We start from the raw sequence: 18,326 nt of genomic DNA, 5'->3' as shown, positions 1-18,326 counted from the left end.
GGTTTTCAGAGAAAACAGGGGAGGTAATGTTGGTGCAGCAGCATTATTTCTGCATGTGTGTATTTAAAAACATAGCAAAAGGAATCAAAACATTTAAAGTAGTTCCTAAGAACTGCCTCCTTTTCAGGATCATCTTCAGGTCAGTGCAGAAAGAAACAATATGGCTCAACTTAACTCTAAAAAGGGCCAAACCTGGAAAATGTGCTTGTAGAAAAGCCTCTCAAATGTAATGTAATAATTCAACCCTTTTTAAAAATTAAAATAATAAGTATTGTTTGCAGAACAGGTCTTAGTTTTTTCTTTAAATTACTTTTCTTCCTATGTATTAAAGTAAAGCAAGAACCTATACTTTTTGTTTAGTCTGATGTTTTATGCCTGGCTAATTTTCTATTATTTCTAGATCAAATAATATGTGTGCACTGACATCAGGATACTCCCAAATAATTTTTTTTATTAGAATTTTTAGGAAATTGTTTATTAAAATAATGTCCTAAAGTGAAACCTAACCACCTTGGAAAGTGTAAGAGTTACAGTATAATCATTTTTCAGACAGAAAAAGTGTTTGTTTGTTTGTTGCACAATTGGAACAACAATGTGATGGTCACTCAGCTTTGGTTGACTCTCACCAGATTGTTTACACAATGTAGAAAGGGCACAAATATGAGAGCAGATTGACCCTTTGCAACTGCGTCACTTAATTACTGGAGCGCCATGGCGGATGTGGGGCGTGAGGGACGGAAGAATCGAATGGAGAAGCTTTGATTGTTTCCCTCGGTTGTTTTTGCCGGTATATCCATGACTTCCCTTTGATTCTCTCCTCGTATTGATCAAAATGGCAACTTTTCCAAATGATTTATGTCACTTTGTCATAAGCGGCAGAGCAGACTGAAACAAAAGACTAGATGCTAACCAGTTTTTTGTTGTAAATGCTAAGCTCCAGGTTTGTTCTGCATTCGATTTAATCTACTTGTGTCATCCTACTTGCTAACGTTAACTGTAACATTTAACACCTAAAAGCAACCAAAGCTATCTATTTCACCGAACGATGCTACATGCCACTTAGCTTGTGGCTTCTGCAGTATGATTTCGATGTTGGAGGTCCCAAATCTGATCCCTGACCAGCTGTTGGAGACGGCTCTTCCTCTGTCGACAAACATCTGTGGTTCTGATCCACACTTTTGACGGGAAAATGCAGGACTGCTGCTCCCTCCTGCCCCTCTCGTTCCTCCTTTATTCCCGTTCTCCATTCACTCTCTCTCTGATGTTTGTTTTTCGCCTCGGAGCCATCTGCTCTCGATATTTTCTGAAATTCTGACTTTAATAGAGGCAGGCCGCGATGGAGAGAGAAGGGATGAAATGGAGATCAGAGCTTCTGCTTTATTTTCTTCTCCTTCCTTCTGAGTGTTGCATAAGGCCCGGACAGTCGTGGAACATGTCTTCCACATTGCATGTTTGAACTTTGACCCCTCTGATTCGTCACAGCCAGCATGCAGGTGCTCAGCCTCACACCTGCCAGCCAAAAACGAGGCCAGAGAGACGAAACATGATCAGAAATACACCTTTTATCTAAAGGACATTACTACACAGCACATTTTAAAATCAATATGTCTTCTTTATATAAATAAAGGCGGATTAGTTAGTTGCACTTAAACACAACTAAGTGGAAGATATAGAGATTAGGATTTTCACCTGAAACAACATACTTACCACCTTTGCTACGTCTCATATTGTAATGACATTAAAAATATTAAATATTATTGAAAAGTCACTTTACTCAGGAACTGTGTCACTTTATATAGAATAATAATGACACACTGTCTGATGTTTCCAAACCTTTCTTTGAATAAAAACATTTTGGATTTAAACACTATAATAGACCAATATAAACATTTTGACATCCTTGAGAAATGTGGGCTTAATGAAATATCTGCTCTAAAGTTCTTGTTTTTCGTACATTCAAGGCTGGTTGGAGCACAGCTATTTAAGACATGAAAGCATCTTTTTAGCACAAAAATTACTCTTACTCACATGCATTTAAATGTAAAGTTGGAACTTGTCTTTTCCCATAAAGTTAATGACTTAAAGGTCAAATAAATCAGTTTACTGTGAGGTAAAAACTAGAACCAAGCCATTTCTGACTCAGATATACCGTATCCTGCTACTTAACGACAATAATACAGATACAAGTCAATTTGTCTGATGATATCCTGACATGAGGAAACAATTTGCCCCCTGGATATTTAAATGATTAGCTCATAAGTCATAAAAACATGGCCGATAATTCATCATACTTGATATTTACATATGGTGTCTTCTAGTGTTATTTCTTTTTGATGCATATGAAAAAAGTATGCAGCATCACTACGGATGGCATTCTTATTGTTCCTCATCTAACTCACAGACTGACAAAAATAAGCAGCTCGACAGACAGACTGACGTCAGGCAAGCAAACAAACAGAAACAGCCATTCAGACAGACAGAGCTATGAGCTCCACTGTACGCTGCAGACCACACATTGTGCTGCCTGCGTGTTAAAACAGTCATTCATGCTCTCGCATTCTGCTGCCCAGATTCACAGATGAGTCGGCTTTGTAACCACAACTGTTACCCCGTGTGTGATCGTGTGTGTGTGTGTGTGTGTGTGCGGCTTATGTATATATGCATACGACTGTGATGCTAAATTAGCATATTTTCAAGAAATTTGAGATTACTGGACTTAAGCCGTTGAGCAGCACATTACTTTCCTTCAAATTGCATTTAATGTCTGTGATGAGATTCCCTGAATATGGGAAGCTACTCAGCCTTCAGTTAAGCCAGGCCTCATAAATAACTTCGACTTCCTCCTTTGGACGCCTGCCAAGAGGATGATCACTAGAAACTACACAACCCTTTCTTGGCTTCTTCTTAAGGCAGCCTTCTGCAAAATACCCCTCTGACAATTGACCCCTTGAAGAGTTTTCTGACTGCTGCAGTGATGTTCGCTGCATTTGTTTACCTTGCCCAAATGTCAGTGTCATAATTAGGGATTGCTTTGCGCCTCATTTGTCATAGAAAGCAAAACACATCAGTAAAAAGCAAATTGTGGTGAATAGGTTATGACCTCTAACGCCTAACCCTTGTTCATGCTGTAAAGTGCTTGTGTTTTTAATATATAAATAAATGATGAATTTTTGTTCTATTTGGATTTATAGATAAGGTAAAGAAGCTTAAAATGAGCTAGTATTTGTGTCTAATTAAAGCTTGAAGGGAGTCCAACTAGAGCAAAAACTATTCCTAGAGACTCATTTTAGTTCATTTTTGATTTGACTTGAACATCAATATACTTCAGTATAACTTGTCATGACTGTTTTTCTTAAGCAGTTAAAATAAATAGGTCAGTCTCCTGTGTCGTTGGAGCCACTTCAAGCATTAGGCATACAGAGGTGAGTGAGTGAGGAGCAATTTTATTAAGGACTAGATAAGTTTGTAGATCTTGTAGACATTTTTTCCAACGTCTCCAACAAATTAATGGTCTAGCGGGAGATCAGTTTACTGAGTGACTTTTATGACTTAATTGCTTAATAAGACTCTGAACAAGTAGGTATTATTCCTGGGGGAGATTATTAAGATACACAAAAAGGAGGACTTATCCGACCTTTTGACATTTTTCAGTCAAAACGAACAAAAAAGTTCAGCAGATGTTAGGAAAACACTTTCTGCCTGATTTCTTTTACGATTGAACCAGTATTTTTTGCTGTACACACAGGAACAAGCAAAGCTTATCCACCGATATCACACCCTATAAACACACACACACACACACATCGAAAAGTGCTGCCCCACATTCATCATGTTGTTGAAACGGGGAAGCAACTCCCAAGAGGGGAAGGTTCTCTACCCCCATGACAGAAAGAAGTCTTCCCATGCACCGGGTCGCCAAAGAGGGCCCCACACACGGATGACATCAGTGCTCAGCCTGCAGGAGTTTTGTGACAGCCATATGTAAATTGAATATGACAAATCGCTTCCCTGAATCACCTCTCGGCACCTCTGAGCCGCCGCGAAGAAAGACGGAATGGGGAAAGAGGACAGGCCAGTATCCATAGGCGCTTGTGCTTTTGAAGTGTGAGAAGAGAGGCGATAGGGTAGCCAACCAGACGGACACACAAGTCAACTATTGATTTTTTTTTTTACTAAATAAACTAACAAATGACTTCAAAGATTAAAGGGGTATTACGTTTTGGCTAGTCACCTGCTGAAACACGGTCAGGGGTCATACTCCGTCTACGTTCTCAGCACCGATGGCTGTAGGAACCAGCATGCCAGTCTCCAAAGAATGTGCTGCTTTGCTCTAATAGCGCATCGAGGATGGGGTGGGAGGGCAGCGGACCAAAAGAACGCTCAACGTTTTCATCGATGGCCATCCCGTTCTCACGGCTTTGGCTTTCCGACTGTTTCACCCAGACGGTGAGACGGAGAGAGGGAGGCAGCGAGAAGGTAAATGGTTTCCACATGTGAAAGGCATCAAGAGGAGGCAGAGGTGTGTGCGACCACCCATACAACAGGGGAGACCCAGGTGGATAAATGTGTGCATTCACATGGCTCTGTTGAAAAGTAAAATCTGTATTTATTAGCCCATATATGAGAAATACACACTTTGTTTACAAGTGGGACATTTTTATGCTTCTCTGCACTAATTTAAATATTATTATTGTAATAGTTTGACATTTAAAATACATGTAGGATCCTGAAAAATAATTTTTTGAAATTTCTAGTTGGTTTTACGATAAAACCTGCATCAGCAAGATGGAATTTTTTTTTTGTGCTTCTTCGTTGCATTTTTGTCAATTTAACGCGTAAATAAAAATTTTTAAAATCCTCAAAACAAACTAGAAAACGGACTAGACAATTGACATTAACTTTGACATAGACTGGTTGCATTGCATACAGTGTCATCAATGGCCGATGCCCCCGGCCGCGGCTCAAATCACCCCCTGACGGGCAGTGTAAACAAGTGGCGCTGTGTATATCCCCCATGTAATCTGGATTTAGCGCGGTGAGATCACGGCTGTTGGAGCAGAGAGCCCCCTGGACGCTCAGCTGCATTGTGGGAGGTTCCCTCTCAATGCCACCTTTGTCCATTTGTGTGTGTCGCTCCGAGATAGTGTGGTGCCGTTGACAGGCCACAATAAGCCAAGAGTAAATTTCCCCCGTGGTGAGAAGCGATCTGTGTACTCCTGAAGCAAAAAAAAAAAAAAAAAAAGGCACCCACACAAAATGAGGCTCAAGCTGAAAATCATTCTTGCTGTGTCTTTGTACGCCAAGTGTCCTCAAATGCCTGTCCTCTGAAACACTGCAACTGTTTTCCACCTCTTGACAGTCCATGCTAGTTGCATTTTTGACAGCATGAATTTTGTGTTTTCAAATGATTTCCCTGCCTTTTTTTATGCTAATGATCTACATAAATAAGAACATAATGGTTTTACAGAAAAATTAATGTTTAACTAGCTGGAAAACTACCAGAACTAGTTTTATCTTAAAATAAAAAATACTGATGAACTGCAGAATAATGTTATTGTTATCAGAACTGTTTGACATATTAACATAAACATTTTTAATTTCAGAATTAAAAATAAAATCCTTCTTGTTTTTGCTAAAAGTAATGCTAATATGTTAGCTATAGGAGTGTCAGATATGTCAGAAATGCTATGTAAATTTGTTGCATTTGGTATTGAAACAATATATTTTACAAATTGTGCTAAAAAGTAATCATTTTCAGATTTAATTGCTGATCATTTAAATACTAAAATAAATCATTTATTTTCTCAACATACTAAAGTTTCTTTTTCTACTATTTTGTGTATTTTCTTTTATTTTCCAACTCAGACGCCTTTATTACTTACATTATACTCTATAATTTACAACATATTATCTTGTTGCATATAATTTTGTTCTTTGTTTTGATTGCTGTATGCACACATAAGTAAATAGATTTTTTCTTAATTTGAACATTTTAAATCACTCTCAGATAATTCTAATTTTAAATAAAACATGTTCAAATCTCAAAGTCTGAAGAAACACAGAAAATATTTTTTTCTCCATATGTTTGTATTCATGATTTAGATGGAGAACGGTTTGGCTTTTAGAGTTATTTAGGAGAAAAGGTGAGGAAGGACACACATGAAGGGTTTCTTTCTTTGTCTCCCTTTACTTGTACAGCTTGGAACGAATTGCTCCAAAACGCTCAACATTGCACCTCCATCGTCTCAGGGTGGTGATCTAAGAAGCTCTTTTAAATGGCTTTGTCCTAGAGTGTGTGCATGTGTGTGTGTGTGTGTATTCCTTCCTTTTCATGCATGCTTGAGTATTTTATTGTATGTTTCTCTCTGGCTCTGCAGCTCCAACAGGAGCCACAGTTTTTGTATGGTCCCATAGTAGTCTGAGGATATTCCTGAATTTAGGATTTAGTTGTTTTTGTTTTTAATTTAATGTGTTAAGTATTTGTGTGCCATGCCTAAGTTGTTAAAATTTTAAATGCATATTTTTTAGAAATGTTTCTTTGCTGTTTGCAGAACGTATTAGAAAAAATCTCAAATTATACGTCACAAATCAGAGATCCCACATACGTTTCTATGTCCAGGCTCCTTGACCTTGTTCTTGCTTCATATAATTTCCTTGTAAATCTTATGCAGTTGTGCCCCCGTCTCTTGCTGCTGTTTTCTGCTTGTTATATAACTGTGTTGTTCTCAGTTCAGGCTCTTCATGCCTCATCCTGTGGGTGTGTGCTACCTGCATCAAATCCAACTCTTCCTCCCTATTAAACAGCCCAGATTTCCAGTGTGTATTCTCCCTTTTTATTGCTTTCATTTGCATATAAATTAAATCCATATTGTGCCTGGGAGGCAGACTATGCTAACTATGCAAACGATCCCTGGCTTTTCTTTGTTTTACAGATAAACCCTCGGCTTCCTCGGTGACAAGGTGGGAGGGAGGGCGGCGGAGGCAGAGAAATCCTCCCGCTGTTTCATAATTGTATGAATTTTAAATACACTGTCATAAGAGCCTCTTCCGCATTCACAGCGGGGGAATGGGACTATCATGATAATATTAGAGCTACAGGGTTAGCTGACCGTGAAGAGCGAGGTGCTCTCGCCACCTCTGTTCACACATGCAGGCCAGATGGTCGCAGAGGCTGCATTCAGAATCACATTAGGTGTGTGTGTGTGTGTGTGTGTGTGTGTGTGTGTGTGTGTGTGTGTGTGTGTATTTTCTAAACATAACCTCCTTTCCTTTATTTCCTAGAGTGCGTTAAAATTACATTACATCTTCTTTCTTCTTGAGCAAAAATTGACAATCTTACTCATGAGATCATGTTTTGTTATGCATAATCAATAAAGGATGAATTAGGTGGTGTCCAAGTAAAATTAAGTCCCATGAATATTCAAATATGTTGCTGAACAGTGATATCGAATTAGGCCTAAGTCCTTCCTGGATCCCTGGAGGTTTACATGTGCTGCAGGCTCACTGAGTCTTATTAAAGGCTAAAATATAAGCATCAAATGTGGATGCATGTAGAAACATCCACTGCTGCTTTCAGGAAACAAAGAATGAATGAAACCAAAACAATAAATTAGTCACTGGCAAATATGTTTATGTTAAGCTGTTATAATGGTTTCTAAGTGCCTTGACTTGAGTGGATGGCAAAAGAATAATCAGATTTTCAGATAAATTCTTAAAGTCTCAGGATTGAACCTGCCTGTGAACCATTTAGCCCGTCCCTGAAATCAATTACAGCTACCCAGCACAGCGTACGCTTGTTAACCCTGGGCTCTGAGAGGAAGATCAGAACACAAATGACTAAAAGAAAAAAAAAAGAAGCCTGAAACGCAGAGGCCGTGAACTCCTCCATTGCAGACCCTCACCGCCTCGTTAGCGCTTAATTAAATAAAACTGAACCGAGATCAGTTGAATTAAAAGTATGCGACAAGCAGAAGTGATAGAAATGTGCTGGTAGTGATGCTCAATTTTGATCAACAGTCTTAGCCTACTCTGCATTTTTATGTTCATTTTAGGAAGAATATTGCAGAATAAGAATGTAGTTTTTCCTGTTAAAACTGAAGAAGCTAATCTAGATGATTACCCAGTTTTCCTGTCATTAAAAAAATCAAACTTTTGTCCAATTTATGTCAGAATGAGACTTATGGCACATTCCTCAACATCATGGGGGTTGGTGAGGTCTGTTTTTCTCCCATTTTGGGTTGTTTTTGAATGAAGCACATACAATTTTGACATAATCTCACACTTTTCTCCAAACCCTGAACAATATCTTATGGCCTTTTCATTTTAGACATCTCACTGAATCTATTATTTGGTCACAACAAAGACCTCTAAAACATCAACACATCAACCAATAGCGTGGGACACCTACTTTTTCTACCATATAACAGAAAACTAGACTAGCTGAGTATTTCAGAAACTGCTGATTCTGTATGCAGGTCAGATTTATAGAGGATGGTCCGAAAAGAGAAAATATCCAGCTCTGTTAATAAAATGACTTCTGCTTGAGAGACTAGAAATGCGACAATAATTGAAAGATTTTATAAACCCAAGGAATGTGGGAACGAACAGCTGGTCAAACCTTAAAGCAGATGAGCTACAGCTGCAGACAACCGCACTAAGAACAGGAAACTGAGACTGTGATTCAGAAAGCCATACCAAAATTGGACAATGAAACGTTGGGAAAAATGACGACTGCTTTGTTGTTTTCACATGGTAGTCAGATTTTGGCAAAAACAACATGAGAACATGAATCCCATCATAGTGTAGCTGACAAATTAGCAGCAACTACATGATGATATTATTGTAAAACAAACCAAATTTCTCCAAGAGATGTTTTGATCCCTTGTTGAGTCTATGCCACAAAGAATTAAGCAAAGAATTAACCATAATGAAGTAGCCATGATGATTTTATCTAAATTCTTGTGCTGACTAAATTTAATCTGAACAAAAATACCTAAAATAATAACAGATACAAAACAGAAGGCAAATAAATTGGTAGCTGTTGTGCCTGTTTTTTTTGGTTTTTTTTTGTTATTTTCTATAAACGGTCACTTAGTTTTTATTTGAGAAGCCTAACTTTTCTTTTAATTACATCAGTAATTCTTAGAGTCTTAATTAGATCTAGATCTATGCATTCTCACAACCTTTGCTCCTGACGCTCCACTCATCCATGCAGCAGTTTGAGCATGGCCTGTCAAACGTGACTTTGGAGTTCATACGTCATCTTTGTCTGAATTTTACCTGAGCAAATATGTTTCAAATCAGGTCTGTTTACGACAAAAACCATGTTTAGATGTTCGGACAGGAGACAAAGTCTTTTTCTGTCTCATTTGGATATTTTCTTATTTGAGGAGTTAAGTTTGTCTGCTACCAATGCCCTCCAGAGTGCGGCGCCCAAAAACACACACACACACACACACTCCATATTCACAGCCAGCCTCTATAAACCTCTGAGGGGTTTATGCAGGCCCAAACAAGTGAAAACCAAAAAGAAAAAAAATAAAGCAACGTATCAGACAGATAAATAAATAAATCACTCCAACGATGACAAGAACAAGGCCTTTGTGGTGAACACCAAGCAGGTGGAAGATCAGCAAGGAGTGAAAATGCAGCAGCAGCAGCAGCAGCAATGGGAAAACTTGTAAATGACCAGAATAGTTTAATGGGTGAAATGGTATCCAGGCAGGCAGGGAAACAGGACCTGCACCTCAACGGTGTATGCGCGTGTGTGTATGTGTGTGTGTGTGTGCGCGCTTTGTTTCTCACCAAAAGCTCTCTTAGGTATCAATCATAATGAAAGTGATGGTTGTTAAATAATAGCAGAGGTTAAAGTTTTGATTGTAGTTGGAGGCAAAAACTTGATTTATGTTTTTATGACATCCAATATGATTAAAAGTAAAGCAATAATAAGAAATGCTAAATTAGTCCATTATATCTTGCTCTTTTTTTCCGTTTTATTTCAGACTACATGTGAACATAGTAAAAATCTTTGGCTTGGCTGAGTCCGGCGGACTGGTTTGTTGAAGGAAAATATGGCGCAGACATGAAGGACGAGGAGAGCACGACAACCTAGAAAGTCAAACATCCCTAAAAATTAAAATAGAAAAAAATAATAAATGGTGGATTGAGAATGAGCCTGGAATCCAATATGCAGTAATGTATACAACATGATAACTGTGTGGCTATATAAATTTTAATAACGGTCGTTCAATTTTTTTTTTTTTTTTTATATAATTATGTCCATATACTGTTACCATAAACAGAAATCTGTGTTTTTAAATAGCGGTCCCCCCATTTCCAGTTCAGTTTTTTTCTTTATCTCCATGAGTCCAGAGTCAGCCAGCCCCTGAGTAGGGAAGTGTCCGGCGGGGGCGGGGGGCGCTCACTCGCTCTCCTCCTTCTCCTCCTGCACGGTGGTCGTTGAGTGGTTGTACAGTCCCTGCGCCATAAGCTGCAGCGCTAGGCCGTTCTTGTAGCCGCTGGCCTTTTTAATCTTGGCCCTCTTGTTCTGGAACCAGATTTTGATCTGGGACTCGTTCAGGTTCAGTTCCTGGGCGAGGGACTGTCTCCTCTGCTCCGTTATGTACCGGTTGGCCTGGAACTCGGTTTTGAGTCTCTGCAGCTGCTCAGCCGTGAACGCCGTCCTGGGCCGTTTGTCCTCCTTGCTGTTCTTCTTCTTCTTCAGTTTCCGTGTCCTTGGGCCTGGCGTGGAAACAACAAGGGGAATAAAAATATTTATTCTACGGCTGGTCACCACAGCCTTAATTATCCGCTGAATGTGCCTCAGTTTAAGGTATTCTAGTGAAAAGGAGTTTTTTTTTCTAATAGTATTTTAGCTGATAAAGAAAGAGAGAAGTTACACTGTAAATAGTTTACTGTTAAAATAACTGGCAACAATTTTTCACCTGCAGTGGTGGCATAAATTCAAAAGGCAAAGTGGCTCCTTGAAGTTATAGCAGTATTTATTTTAATCCATGTTAATATTTTCTCTTCTTTCTTGTGCTATTTGAATATCACTCACACACGGCCCCGCCCTCTTTTCATACCATCATCATATGGTTAGGTGCAGCTGACATAAGGCCTAAAAAAGCACACAAAGTTATCACAATGTGTCACTTTTTTCTACATGTGTTGCTAAAAATATTACTTTAGACTGTTTGTTTTAAAAAGAAATGTATTATTATTTATTTTAAGGGCTCCTGAAATGTTGCCAGGAGCCCTTATAAAATCTTTCTCGAGGAGCCCCTTGCAGTTGGAGTATAATTAATATGAAACTCACGTGTATTAAAGTGTCAGTGTGGTTTGAGCCACTATGGTAATTTCCCTTCCACTCCACTATGTGAAACATCAGCCATTAAAAATGCTCTCCACACCTTCTTCTTTGTTTTTGTCTCAGCGTCCAACCTCCGTAGTTTCTTAGCAGATTTAGACAAATGAAAAAATTATTCTATTTTTTTCTTTTGTAAATTGTTAGAAAGGGACAAGGTCTAATAATAATACAGTTAAGCTACATATAAGCCAGCTACTTGAATGCATGAGGTAAAAATAAAAACATGAGCGACCAGATTAGGGACAACTTCCTCCTAATCCAGACCTGATTGGCAATACAATACTACTAATGCAGCACCTATCTGAATGTAAGTTGTTACATATACTAGTAAAATGTGGTATAAACTGCGGTGAATAGTGTTCCAGTTCTGTTGTGCAGCATTGTGCTTTTGTTTGGAAAGGTCAATGTATCACAGTGTTGTGCACTTCCACTCATTTGGAGAACAAGTTTCAAATTTCCACCATTTGCAATTTTCAAAAGGTACAGATCTGCACAAGTATTTATTTGTTTTTGAAATATTTTTATATTTAATGTACACAGTTTGAAAATGCTGAGCTGCATGTTTGACTTTCCGAATCCTGTGAAATGTTACGTGTGTGTGTGTGTGTGTGTGTGTGTGTGTGTGTGTGTGGTGTGTGTGTGTGTGTGTGTGTGTGTGTGTGTGGGTGTGTGTGTGTGTGTGTGTACAACAATTTATTTCACTGAATGAGATCCAAAAGTAAACAGTATGAAGTAAATGAAATAATACAGTAGTGAATTTGAATAAAAAATGGAGGAGGACTTAATCAATATAGATAAAAATGGATGAAAATAAACAAAATCGAATAAGTTTTGGAAATTTTGTTTGAAAATTTTCAATTATAGCATCACAGATGAAAAGCATACATGTCGTGTCTCCCTGCCTCCTGCACTGTCAACGCTTGATAGATAATTAAAAGCCCAAAACATTGTCCAGTCATCGTTTGTAGATGGATTTGCATTGAATGAATTACATTCAGATACAGTATCTGCAGCTAAATCTGTTGCAACTTGCCCCGCCTGTGAGGCAGGTTACAACAATTCACTGTTTTCAGAGGCGTTGTTACAATAAATAGCACGTTGCTGAATCATTCCTTGAATTTCAATTTGCACCAAACACGTTGGAGATGTCTGAGTCATCAGTTACGTTTTCTTCACTTATTTATTTATTCATTCACTTTTTTAACGTTTTTATTGCCAATTTCTGTCTCCTTCAGGAACATCAGAAAAAAAATATTCATTGTAAAGAATATTTGATTTCTTTTTTTCGTTTTTTTTTTTTAATTTAGGAGCTTAGATTTGTTTTCTAAATTTATAAACAGGAATTATGCAAACACATAAATGAGAATAATACCTATTTAATGTGAAACTCACTAATTGCACAAGGATGAAAAAGCAACAAAACACATCAGAAATGGGTTTAGGGTCGTAAAAACAATGCAAAAGTTTCATGTGGAAATGCACGCTTGGAAAGGGGGAACCCGCCGCCCAGCTCCAAAATGAAGAGGAATAAATCGGATTTGACTTCAGTTTTCTCTGAAACGTCCCCGCATAAACAGCAACAACACTGACACTCAAACATGAATAGATGCGGCTAAACTGGGATTCTGGAGATTAATGTGCATTAAAATAGAGGCTGACATTTGTGAGCCGCTCTGGGAAAGATGAAAAACTTCTCGTGTTTTTATCGACATAAAATATTTAAAAACAATACTGATTGCCTTTTGTTTTTTACTCAACTAAAATAATTGCAGTTTAAAATAATTTAGTGAAATTATATTTAAGCTAAACCTGGTTTAAATTCTATTATCTTGTAGCAGAATAAAAGTGCATGTCCCTTTAAGACCATAAGGCCATCCATGAAAGGATCTAATTAAGGATTAATAACAGGTGCGTTAAATACTAAACAGGAGAGCCAATGAGATTACGCGCACCTAAACTTCATTCTGGACAAAACATTCCCCCCCAAAAAACAGCTACAATGTGGATTAACTCGTTAAGAAAATGCTCCTTTTTTCATACATAAATACGCGTGAAAATGTGAACAGCGAGGAAGCCGCCGGCCAGCCTGGAGAGAAACGGAGTGAGTGGATTTTTCTCTAAAACGCCACCATGTCTAAAATACGCCAGTATCGAGATGCGGCTAAATTAGCTTTCTGACAGGCAATTAACATTGTGCTGTTAAAGATAATAAATACAACTTGTGCAGAAGTGATCTCGGGCATTCTTACAAAAATGTGAAAAAAGAAAATTAATTTCACAAGTATCGCGAGGGTTTCTTAATTTCCCAGTCACAATTTAAAAGATTCAGAGTTTTACTTGTAATTTTGCATTTAGGCCTTAATCTTGGTAAAATATATATTTTTAAACCCTAGCGGCATATCACCTAAAAGCGTGTGGCCCTCTAAGGCTATGAGGTCATGCATATGTTGATACTAATTACTAATTAATAACAGCTACAGTAAATAAGTGAACAAAGGAGAGAAATTAACCAATCAGATTAGATTAGAGGCTGTGTATCCTTGGACAATCACTAGTAAAAAAACCATAATAAAATGTCCATGTGGATTCTGTAAATACGCGTTAAAGTGTATAAAAAGACCTCCATACAACACTGACACAGTCCGCCGCTCAGCTGAAGTCTTGACTCCATTTTTCCTTCAAACGTCCTACATAAACAATGGCAGCAGACTCACGTATACGCAGGAAAAGATAGGAGCAAATGAGCCTGTATCTGAGGCATGGTTCCACTGGGTGGCTGTCTGCATTGAAATATCAGATGATATTTGAGAGCCGAGCTGTTAAACAGGAGAGATGCATTGTATAATATAATATAAGACACAAAAACCCATTTAAAGCATAAAGGCGGGCCTTTGATGTTCTGCAGCCTGCACAATGGGGAAAGTAAGTATGCATGGGCAAGGCCCCCTCTTATTATAACATCAGCGAACCATGATAAATAAAAAAAGATCGTTTGAAGCCTTAAACTTTATACATTTTGTAAAAATTGCAACAACATACATAATATAACTTAGGCTTTACGTTTTTGTCTTTCCCGATTGAAAGCATTCGGTCGCGATTTGATTAAATCCACAGCGGCTTGTATTTATGGTATTTTATTTTAAAAATGACAATAAAGATCGCCTCATAATATCCACTAAAAAGTCAAATCACATTATTTTTAGCCGGACTTAAGTAATGTTTTTTTCCCCCCTGCAAGCTAAAACAAAGGCGGTGTTACTATACTGACTTTTCTGACTCAAGTGTTCCCTTTTTTATTCAATGAAACCAAAATCGGACTGAAATACTGCACTCAAATATGTCGTTGCAGGATTTTAGTTCATTAAAAAGTATATATTGAAAACACATTTGTTAAAAACCGGAGGACCCGTATTAGAATAGCTGTAATTACATTAAATTCATTAACATATATAGTCTCATATTTAGTTAATGTCTTGCATTATTTATTTATAATATGGCATATTTGTTTGATTATGTAGGCTATGGCATGTTCCTTTATTTTATTTTATTATAGCCTACATTTAATTCAACTTTCAAGCATTCAGATACTGGAGCAGTGTAAACAAAGCCGAATGAAACGGATTTAAAAATAAATGTAATCTTTTGATTTGGGGTTAAATTAGTGGCTTTTCGTCTCTTTAAAGCTGATTTAATAGAATTACGTTATTGCACAATCCTATCCGTTTTAACGTTCAGCAGTGTCGATACTCGCTTCATACACAGGCAGAAGTTGCTTTGCTTTTTAGTAAAGCAATAATAATGATGAACAAAGAAAGTTATTTTTCTTTCGTAAACATGTTTGCAGCTCTGAGGCGCTTCATTTAATCCTGCTGTGGAGAAGAGAGACACCCTGCTCGGTGTATTTCGGGGACTACTAGCGCCTTACCAGATGAGGGCCGGTCCGAGTAGCGCGTACAGTAAACCCAGGCGGGCCACAGCAGCGGCTGGCTCTCCTTCATTGACGCTGGAGAGCCTCCATTGCTGCCGCTCATAACCACAATCGACGACGGACTGTCCGCGTATCTGCCGGCCCCGTTGCCGGCCGCCTCGCCGGGCTTCGACGAGCTCTGCTTGGACGCGGGCGACGAGGACGTGGAGGAGGACGAGGAGGGCGAGGAGGAGGCGCTGTCGCTGCTGCAGTTGGAGTCCAGGCAGAGGCTGCCGGCGTGCGGCGGCCTCGCTCCCAGCGGGTTCACGTTCTCCCTGCCCGGCGTCTGGCTGCGCTCGCGGTAGCTCGGCTCCTTCCTGCAGCCGAAGTCCGGCCGCAGGATGTTGTCGATGAAAAAGTTCGTGGTTCTGTGGGCCTGCTGCGCGGCCGGATGGGGTAGGATCATGGCAGGGGATGGGAGGTTCGGTGACAGGGACATGCTCTCGTCCTCGGTCGAGTCCCGGCCGCTGCTGGGCTCCTTGTGCTCTTCCATAACAGCTGGTGATGGTGAGAAATCTCAGCCTCTCCACACCAGATTCCACTTGTTGCTCGCTCTCCCTCCTCACTTCGGTATCCAGTTCAATACAAAAAACAAGCCTCTCTCATAGAGCAAACGCCTGGTTTCTATTATAACATCAACTACAGCGGCAGCATGTCTCCTAATAACCTCCCGAAGCTTGGCATAACCATCAGCTCCACAACAACCAGTGCCTGTGCCTCTCCACGGTGCAGCATAATATCTCTGTATTTGCTCTTCAAACTCTCCTAAAATCAGATCCCCCCTGTCCAAACCCCCTGTGCTTCTCCGCCGCGTTACACCAGTGCGCGCACACACGTGCAATACACCAATCAGATGCTCCGATCGTCCCTGTCACGGCTTACGACGACCAATCAGGGATCCGAACGCTTCATGAAGCTGGCACGCGCGCGCCTGCATCGCGGAGGTGATCGATATTGGAGAATAAGAGCACGTGCATGTGCATGTACACAGCAAAACAAAAACAAGAGCGAAGCATCCAGCAGAATAAATGGAACAAAGAGCCAAAAGCAGCTTTTACCTTTGATTCCAACAGCCACAGCTTCACATGATCCATATTATATTCATTATTAATATTTGAGTCCGGGGTGTTATTTTTTTTTTGAAGTTAGAGGAATGTATGCCACCCAAGGAGTTTGTTAAATGTAGCCATTTCACAGTTTGGCTATTTTGGGCTACAAGTTAGAAATGTCTAAATGCGCAAATAAAGTTCAGGATTTTACAAGGAAATAGGAGAGAAAAGTGTTTAGGGTGTAAAAATATACGAAAAGCAAAATTCTAAATTTTTTCAACCATGTTATTTTTTTTATTTATTTTATCAATTAAGCCATCATAAACCCAGCAAATATTTCAGAATGAATATTTACAAAAGTAAAACCGAACGTTTTTGCCCCATTTTGTGCTTTCAATGTAGTAAACGATCAAAACTTAATATGTGGAAATGGATGCGTCTGACATTAATTTACAAAATGCGCGTAGATTAAGAAAAACATTTTTTTCATATTTTACCTAAACCTTTCTGATAAGAATATAGGTTTCTGGTGTTGACCAGGGGTCCTAAGATGCAGCTGGTCACTGAGAACAAACCCAGTGCAAGTAAATATATCAGAAAATAATAAACAAAAATATCAACCTGCACGTGAAATTTGAGGTTTTTTTATGATCGCAATAAAAAATGAAAGTGCTAAAAACTTAACCGCTGTGGTTTATGGTTATAAAATGGTTTGTTTATAGTCCAGCTGCATCATCATCAACTAAGCAAAATGCAAGTTCAACTCCCAATACAGTATATGTATTTATCTACTTATTTTGTGAATCATAACGTTGTATTTTTAACTGGGCTGCTCATTTTCCAATTATAACACGTTTCCTTCAACACAACTGGGGTTATGACAGCTTCAGCTCTCCTGCTGCGCAGCCTGTCATTGCGCTGCTTTTGCTTTTCTCTTTTAACAGTTTCGTACGCTGGAAGAGAAACCCAAGCTAGAGCAGGCATACTTGGCAAGAAAACGCTTTTGGGCACGAAATGGAAGTAGGAAAGTACGAAATGGCGTGGATGCGAAGTGGGCGAAGCCGTTTACAGTGCGCTTTATGCGCGGCTTGCAGCGGGACCTGAAATGTAGTTAAATCTCTTTCATATTAATAAAACGGCCATCAAGCTCTGCAATTAGTGATTTCAAGTAATAATGATAATATTTCTAATCATAATGGCGACAGGAGGAAAGTGGGGACGTGTTGATGGTTAACAGTGGCGCGGTGAAATCTTCATCCCACAGGCCGGACTGGGAAGCTCTGGCTACTTAATTAAATTCCAATTAGGACAGTATCAATGTGCTGTTTTAGCCGCAGCGCCTTTGTGACTAAATGAGCTCTCAGTCTGCTCTTATCTGGCGCCGCAAAGAGGGGCCTGCATGAGAGGGGCCACTGAAGATAATTTATAGCTTTTAATTAGTCCTCCCTGCGCCCGGTCCGCTCGGTGCTCATCACGGGGAGCGGCCTGAATAAAACCCGAGTCACAAGCGCTGTCACCGCCGCCTGGCAGGGCCCTTAATCAAAGTGAAGCAGGGGCCGCGCTACAAGCCACGTAATTTCCAAGGTGCTGATAAAGCTTGTTGAATAATAGCGGGGGCCCTCAGAGACACCATTTACAGAAATGACTTTATTGACGGCTTAACGTTGGTGATTCATTTTACCTTTCATGTACTGGGAGCCGGATTTGTCGCCGTAATAGGATGATAAATGCACTGACGGATCGCAGCCGCGCTTTTATTGAGTAGCCCATAAAGTCGAGGTGCTTCAGTACACACTCTCTCTCTCTCACACACACACACCATGAACCTCTGCTTGGAAAGAAGCTGAACAGCTACACAGGACCGCATTTTCAAAATTAAGCTTTTAATTAAAAAACATACATTAGAATAGTAATATGGACGTATTTTTATTTGCATTGCAAA

General features: G+C 39.3%; 1 protein-coding gene across 1 annotated transcript; it reads right to left on the bottom strand.

Moving 5' to 3' along the window:
- Positions 1 to 9,978: 9,978 nt before the first annotated feature.
- On the bottom strand, positions 9,979 to 16,105 carry LOC129378991 (homeobox protein engrailed-1-B-like). The gene is made up of 2 exons (XM_055059506.1): positions 15,294 to 16,105; positions 9,979 to 10,740 (listed from the first exon to the last, which is right to left on the bottom strand). Exons 1-2 carry the CDS (start codon positions 15,826 to 15,828, stop codon positions 10,421 to 10,423), a joined length of 855 nt encoding a protein of 284 aa, XP_054915481.1. The 5' UTR covers positions 15,829 to 16,105; the 3' UTR covers positions 9,979 to 10,420.
- Between the last annotated feature and the right edge of the window lie 2,221 nt (positions 16,106 to 18,326).

The sequence above is a fragment of the Poeciliopsis prolifica genome, unplaced genomic scaffold, assembly GCF_027474105.1.
Source record: "Poeciliopsis prolifica strain line A6 unplaced genomic scaffold, Auburn_PproV2 SCAFFOLD055, whole genome shotgun sequence".
Lineage (NCBI taxonomy): Eukaryota > Metazoa > Chordata > Actinopteri > Cyprinodontiformes > Poeciliidae > Poeciliopsis > Poeciliopsis prolifica.
This window is presented reverse-complemented; position numbering and strand designations above follow the sequence as displayed.